At 39.8% G+C, this 8,460-nt stretch overlaps 1 protein-coding gene across 1 annotated transcript; it reads right to left on the minus strand.

Annotated features, from left to right (window-relative positions):
• Window positions 1-6,267: 6,267 nt before the first annotated feature.
• LOC134649755 (uncharacterized) lies at window positions 6,268-7,107 on the minus strand. Its single transcript, XM_063504586.1, has one exon. The coding sequence runs from the start codon at window positions 7,105-7,107 to the stop codon at window positions 6,268-6,270; it is 840 nt and encodes a 279-aa protein (XP_063360656.1).
• Between the last annotated feature and the right edge of the window lie 1,353 nt (window positions 7,108-8,460).

The raw sequence follows: 8,460 nt of genomic DNA on the forward strand, positions 1-8,460 counted from the left end.
TTGGTTTATTGAATTATAGAGTCGTTTGGTTTATTGAATTATAGTCGTTTGGTTTATTGAATTATAGTCGTTTGGTTTATTGAATTATAGAGTCGTTTGGTTTATTGAATTATAGAGTCGTTTGGTTTATTGAATTATAGTTGTTTGGTTTATTGAATTATAGTCGTTTGGTTTATTGAATTATAGAGCCGTTTGGTTTATTGAATTATAGAGTCGTTTGGTTTATTGAATTATAGAGCCGTTTGGTTTATTGAATTATAGTCGTTTGGTTTATTGAATTATAGAGTCGTTTGGTTTATTGAATGATCGAGTCGTTTGGTTTATTGAATGATCGAGTCGTTTGGTTTATTGAATGATCGAGTCGTTTGGTTTATTGAATGATCGAGTCGTTTGGTTTATTGAATGATCGAGTCGTTTGGTTTATTGAATGATCGAGTCGTTTGGTTTATTGAATGATCGAGTCGTTTGGTTTATTGAATGATCGAGTCATTGGTTGATTGAATTATAGTCATAATTTATAGTCATTGGGCTTGAATTATAGTCATTGGGCTTGAATTATAGTCATTGGGCTTGAATTATAGTTATTGGGCTTGAATTATAGTCATTGGTTGATTGAATTGTAGAGTCATTGGTTGATTGAATTGTAGAGTCATTGGTTGATTGAATTGTAGAGTCATTGGTTGATTGAATTGTAGAATCGTTGGTTGATTAAATTGTAGAATCGTTGGTTGATTGAATTATAGAATCGTTGGTTGATTGAATTGTAGAATCGTTGGTTGATTGAATTGTAGAATCGTTGGTTGATTGAATTGTAGAATCGTTGGTTGATTGAATTGTAGAATCGTTGAATTATTGAATTGTAGAATCGTTCAATTATTGAATTGTAGAATCGTTGAATTATTGAATTGTAGAATCGTTGAATTATTGAATTGTAGAATCATTGAATTATTGAATTGTAGAATCGTTGAATTATTGAATTGTAGAATCGTTGAATTATTGAATTGTAGAATCGTTGAATTATTGAATTGTAGAATCGTTGAATTATTGAATTGTAGAATCGTTGAATTATTGAATTGTAGAATCGTTGAATTATTGAATTGTAGAATCGTTGAATTATTGAATTGTAGAATCGTTGAATTACTGAATTATTGAATTATTGAATCGTTGAATTATTGAATCATATTTTTAAAATTCATAGGTTACTGCAGTTAATGTTGCAGCATTACATTGAAATGATTTTAATATGATGATTTTAATATAAGCGATAATGAAGAGTGCATGGTTGAACCTGTAGAACTCACCACAATTAAACCGAGATCGAGGAGGATTGATGGCCTCTTATTGGTTATATTATTATGTTTAAATATTATGTTTAAATATTATGTTTAAATATTATGTTTAAATTAAGACTTGATAAAAATAGATGTACAATAATAAACATGCGAATCTCGGAAGAGAGTACCAGGCGGAGTATATTATTATACCATGACTTCTATACATCTTCTATAGGATGCTACCTTCTATGCGATAAAAGCTTTGGATAAAAGTCTGTGGCAAAGATCTGTGGAGAGACGCTGGACCCTACTGGGAAGCCAACCCTATCTGCCCACCCAGCTCGATTTTCTCCTGAAGACAAGTATTCAAGACAGAGAATTATAATTAAGAAGAGATTTGGTCTCCTTATATTCCGTATTTCATAAGCTGAACCGGTCGAGCGAGCACGGGTCGCGTCGTTGCTCGCTAAGATAATCAATATTTACCGAAAATATGGCCAAATCCACCATACAAAGCCTAGAAAAAGTTCTACAAAAGTATCTACAACCAATAGAAACAAAAATCTCGTGTGTAATTAACGATATTAAGAAGTTAGAAGACAAATTATCCAAATTAGATTTTACGAATAAGTGTATGAAGTGTAGTGATAACGGTACCAATGTTGTGCCACGCAAATTTAAACCGAACGGATCGACGAACGCTGCGGCCGCGAGAAAAAATCCCGTAACATCACCGCCCGGGAATCTGAGGACGACCGCCAAACAACATATTTCTCATGAATCAAAAATACCTAGGCTGTCCTTCGGATCCTCAATCATAACCCCAAATCCGTCTCCAATAACATCGAATGGTGCTGGTAAAGTGCAAAAAACTGCAAGTGAAAAAACAAATAAACACTCAGCGGCATCACCCTTCATACAAAATTCGACCCCGTCGGACACCTCCTCAGACGAGATTCGAGTCCACCAACACTCAGACCAACTTGAGGTGGCAATTACTAACGCTGACGAGGTACCATTCCAAGTTGTGACATATAAGAAACAAAAACGCAACCATCGATATGATCAGAAATACGACCGTACTATCACAGGTACCGGACCAATGGATGACGAGTTGCAGACCACGGAACGGCCTAAGAAAATCCACGCATGTTTTTTCAAACCGGACACCTCTGTAGCGGCAATAAAGACCTACTTGATGAAAAAAGATAACAGCGGCGAATACGAGGTACAGAAACTGGAACTAAAGCATAAATACTACGCATCATTTGCTATCTCAGTGCCGGGTAGTAGTTTCGACTTCTTCATGCGCCCTGAAAATTGGCCTGCTGGAACCAAGGTCAGTAAATGGTTTCGAGGAGGCGCCGGGCGCGAGCGCGCGCCCGCTGGAGCCCGCGACAGCTCCCGCACCAGCGCAGCGCCCGCCCCGCCACTCACAGACGCCGCCAGTATCGAGCAAAATACTCACACTGTGTCACCAAAACATTAGGTGCCTTAATAATAAAACTAAAAAGTTAGAAGTACTATTATCCAATGAATTAAAATGTGACGTTCTTATCCTTACCGAACATTGGTTACGCGATAGTGAAATAAAATATGTTACGTTACATAATTTTGACTTAATAGCTCATTACTGCCGACCATCCATTGCTCATGGAGGAAGTTGCATCTTTGTGCGATCTGGGCTGAAAGCCGTTAACAGGCCGGACATAACAGGTATGTCTGTACAACAAGTTTTTGATGTATGCGCAACCCATTTAATCGATCATAATATTTTAATAGTAGCCATATATCATTCAAACTGTACCAATGATTCTGTATATTTCGATTTATTTGACAATTTATTATCTAAAATAAACACCGAAGGGTTAAATACCATCATAATGGGTGACACTAATATTGACCTTCTAGTAAACTCTCCTAATAAAAAACGGGTGTTAGATATTTTATCATGCCAGAACTTTACTCAACACATAGATTTCCCGACTAGAACACAGAACAACAGCTCGACTTTATTAGACCACGTATATTCGAATATGTGTACCGACCGTGTGTATAGCGATTACGTAAGCACTCACCTGAGCGACCACTCGGCGCAAAAGATAACACTTGTAAACAATTCGCCCGCACAATGTGCATCTATACCTAGACGTATTATTAACTCCAACAACAAAAGATGTTTTTTTACTGCATTAGAATCAATTGACTGGCCAGAGGTCGTCGCAAACAGCCTAGGAGACTGCAGATCTTTATCAGCCGCATTAATTAACTTATTAATTTACAATTTTGAAATATGTTTTCCCAAAAAAATATCAAAACAGAGTTTTAATAAATGTCCTTGGATTGATAAAGAAATAGTGAATCTTAAACTTCTTATTCACGACATAGCCGATTTACAAGAAAAATTTCCACTCGACACACATATTGCCGATCGGTGTTGCACCTTAACATCTAAATATAACGCTATGTTAAAACGTAAACGTACTGAGTATTACAGCGAACTTATAAGTAACGCCTCTAATAAATGTAAAAGTATGTGGGGAGTTATTAACAAAGAGCTGGGTCGTAAGTGCCGCGAGCGTATGGACTACACGGAAATCATAAGGGACGATCACGGGCTTAAATTCACATCAAAAAAACTCGCGGTCGACGCTCTAAATATGGAATTTATAACAGCTGCTACTAAGTGCGGTGCACCCGCGCCTGATACTGACTACTCGATGTCCGCAATATTGAGCAATATTGCCGAATGTGATCGCTCCTTGAGGTTTAAACCTTTCTCGCCTAACGAAGTGGAGTCCATACTTCGCATACACATTGCTCCAAAAAACAGCACTGATATTTATGAAATTTCAGCCAGCATTCTTCAGTACGTGGGCCCAGCGTTGTCCTATGTACTTACAGAGTTATATAATACCTGTATTCGTCAAGCTGTAATACCAGTAAGTCTCAAAAAGGTAAAAGTCACTCCGCTATACAAAGGAAAAGGCTCCAAAGCGGCCCTAAACTCGTACCGCCCCATATCGCTGGTACCCGCCATCAGTAAATTATTAGAAGTCGGGCTTAACAATAGACTTTTATCATTCTGGATACCACAATCTACCTTGTCAGATAGACAATTCGCATACCGTCACGGGCGCTCGACTACCGACCTGGTACGCGAGGTGGTGTGGGACGTGTTGAGCGCGCGAGAGGCCGCGCTGCAGGTAGCCGTGGTGTGCTGCGACCTCTCGCGCGCGTTCGATACCGCCGACCACCGACTTATCGCGCGCAAACTAGGGCACTATGGTGTTCGTGGGCCGGCACTAGCATTACTTATGTCTTTTATGTCCGATAGATGCCAAGTGGTCGTGGGTGATGGCGGTCGCGCTCGGTCGGAGGAAATGAAATGCCTACTCGGGGTACCTCAAGGCTCGTGCCTCTCGAATACCCTATTCAGTATTCTCCTCAACGACCTCCCGCAGGTCATAAAGGGTCCCAACATTTATATGTATGCTGATGACGTGACAGCTGTCGTCACAGGCGCATCCCACGAACAATTGGAAACAAACGTCAATAGTACCCTTCACCAACTGAGCCAATGGTTTAACGCGAACGGGTTAGCCCTCAACAAAAGTAAGACTTTCTGGATGAAGTTTAGGCTTAACGGTCACGTGACCCAACCATCGACGGTGTGCGCCGGTGATGACGCTGTCCAGCAGGTAGCCGAAACAAAACTTTTGGGTTTCACTATAGACAGCGGGCTACGGTGGGACGCACACATCGACCAGCTGTGCGCCAAGCTGGGGAGCGCGTGCTACGCGCTGAAGCGCCTCGCTAGTACTGCGACCAGAGATGTTGTCAGGAGCTGCTACTTTGCTACAGTACACGCGTATATCACGTACGGTACCGAACTTTGGGCTACAGCAGCAGACTGGCATAGGGTATTTGTACTCCAAAAGCGAGCCGTTCGGGCGATAGCAGGTGTCCCTGACGATGTCTCTGCTCGCGAGTACTTTCGACAGTTTAGCATACTAACACTTCCATCTTTACTAATCCAAAATGTGGCAATATTTACGTACAATAATAGCAAAGAGTTTGCAACTAAATCAGCAAACACAAAATATAGTCTGCGTAGCAATAAAAACGCGGGCCAGCTTGCCCCCGTGCCCCACAAGCTCGCGAAATCCAAACGGTCAGTCTATGTCCTCGGCCCTCTAATATACAGCAAGATACCGGACAGTATCAGGGATGCACCTTCCTCACATGTATTTAAAAGCAAACTTAAAAAATGGCTCCTACAGGCGCAATTTTATGATGTAAATGAATTATTAAACAATAAATAAATGTATGAAATATATGTACAAAATGTAATATCTAAATTAATGTTGATGTTATTTATACACTAATAACGATATGTTAGTTATAAGTGTTATAACTATATAATGCTTTAAATGTAAATTTATAAACCTGACTTGTAACGATGTTACTAATAAATATTTTCTTTTCTTTTCTTTTCTTTTCTTTTCATTATCTCATTACTAGATAAGCTGATATATTAAATAATGCATGAACTATAAAAAACTCGTCAAATAATAGTAAATTACCATTGAGGCAGTTTTTAAAAGAGATAATTTAATAATAAGAGATATTAATTTCAACTGGAAGGTTATTAAAGACACGTATTGCGGTAAAGAATTCACTTTTATACTTTTACTTATTGCCGAACTTGAAATTTGATAATTATATTTATACTAGTGCGCAAATCGTAATTAAAAGATTTATTCTTAATATTTTATGTTACGCAAGTATTTCCTTGAAGAAATCTCTGAGTGGATATTGGTGATACATGTTGCGTGGGCAGTTTTCTTACAACCTAAACATAATTACAACGTCGTCGTAATCACCCCAGTAGTTAAATGATACCATATTTCAGTTACAAAATATGCGATTCCATGGTATACATTTTTGATTGTATTCTAGAACAAGTCGGAAGGTACGGATAGGTAAAACATCAGGTTTTTGCAGTTACTACTACGCAAGCTAGTACTGCTGCTACTTGAACGCACTTATACGCCTTCGCCTTGAAGCGGTAGTGATAAAAACACAACCAATCCTGGTTTTTAGAATCCTGGCTTGAAGAGCGGCTGTTGTTGCGTGAGCGACTACGTGCACGCCCTTGTCTGCGGCTATTCCTTCCAGTCCCACCTCGTCCTTGGTTATTGGCAAGTTCAAGTTGATTTATCCGATTGTTGATCTTCGCCAATTCTGCCGTTATAAAATCTGTCGGCGAACTCTGGCGTGATTGACGTGAAGTACTCTGTATAGCGGCAACTTCATTCGGTTTGAAGGTCTCCATTACCTTATCAGCTATGCTTGCCAGAGTCTCAATCTTTTTTGAATCTGCGGACGCTACAACGGCCCTCACCGACGGTGGTAGATGACCTTGCCAAAAATATGTCAAGGTCTCATCAGGAATCTTATCTCTTGCGAGGTCCTTCATCTTCCTCATAAGCTGCGATGGGCGCTGGTCACCAAGCTCCATGTCCGACATTAACTGTTGCAATCGTTTTGCCTCTGTCTCCTCGTAGACACTTAATAATCTGGCTTTTAATGTTGCAAATTTATTCTCCTCCGGTGGTTTCTCCAAAATGTCGGCAACTTGCTGAATCGCCTGCTTTCCCAATTTAGCAATAACCATATTATAGTTTGATTGGTCCCCTGCTTTCTGCTGAGCTAATACCGCTTCTACCTGCAGAAACCACAGCCGCGGTTGGTCCTGCCAGAAGTCTGGTATTTTCGCTGCAAGCGATATCGCTGACAACTCGATGGTTGTCGCGGTTCCATTTTCCATTTTGCGACACAATTAAATTTGCTTCCGTTTACCCAGGTGCGCGGGGAGTTGTCCGGCCGTAATACACACACGCGTACCGAAATAATATTACGAAATAACTCAACCAGATTTTCCTTTAAAAGCCGTTTAAACAATGCACCAACACTAATTGTCACTGTTAATAGTTCACGGTTCACTAAATGTCAAATGTCGGGAAGTCACCAGTTATAGGAATTAACTATCTGGGAGTATATAAATGATAATCCGGAATACTTAATTAGAACGTGTATTTCTCAGTACACAGCCGGGGAACAACTGAGGAGCAAGTCGCGCGGCGGGCATTCCGTATAGCGCGGGGAAATGCTGACCACGTAATCTGTCCCTATACTATCGTTTATGTCTGCCATGTAACATTTGAAACGTATAATTTATTTAATTCAACGTGTAGAGAGAATATTACTGGTCCTTTTTCTGCGGAAACACGCCTATTTAGGTGCTATGTTTATTCCCGAACTGCGGGATTTGGTATGCTGTAAAGACGTTTAGCGAATTAATATACTGTTCAAGTCTTTCATAAAACAATATGCATATTATAAAAAAAAATCTAATAGTCTGAAAATCCCAACGCGTCTTGCAATTGATGGACTAAGTACTTTGTCAGCTTGGATAAATCCTAACAGGCTAGAATATACGACCTTCTCTGAAAACATTGGGAGGGGAGCTATTAGGTATAGGTTTTTAGTACCAGATGATTAATGCATTGATAATGGGAACATAATAGGTCAAGTTGTACACAATAATTACTTAATTATCGCTGTTATTCATCATAGTAATATTTTATAAATTATAGTCAGGGTTAAAGTTACTGAAAGGTTCTCGGGAAATATTCCTGTCTCAAGAGTGAGGTTTATAATTGAAGATTTCTTGACATGATAATGGAAAATGATGTTGAAGCCACGAGAATTTGATTTGATTCGTGTGCTGACACAGCTAAGTACTACCATTTTAGAAAAGATTTGAACTGGTTCATATTATATATGGCAGGAAGATTGATAGTGCTTCAGTCACGAGAATTGAATTGGTTCGTGTACTCTGTTGTTTCAGTCACGAGAATTGAATTGGTTCGTGTACTATCTACCTGCAGATAGAGATGATCATTACTCATGAAAATCGAATAATAAATGGCAATTAATGATCTGTTACCCTGAATTACTAGTCAAGGTGTACACTGTTGTGATTATTAACCCAATGTTGGATATTTTTAGCAAGTTGAGCGCCGCACCTCTACCGGCGTCCCCCGCCTCGCGCCGCCAGAGTCCGATGCGAGCCGTCTCCAGCAGGAGCCCGCCTCGCGCCGCCAGAGTCCGGTGCGAG

The sequence above is a fragment of the Cydia amplana genome, chromosome 7 (genome assembly GCF_948474715.1).
Source record: "Cydia amplana chromosome 7, ilCydAmpl1.1, whole genome shotgun sequence".
NCBI lineage: Eukaryota > Metazoa > Arthropoda > Insecta > Lepidoptera > Tortricidae > Cydia > Cydia amplana.

Bases quoted from the DNA above. Each gene is read 5' to 3' on its own strand.
- LOC134649755 (XM_063504586.1), bottom strand. From the start codon at position 7,107: ATGGAAAATGGAACCGCGACAACCATCGAGTTGTCAGCGATATCGCTT.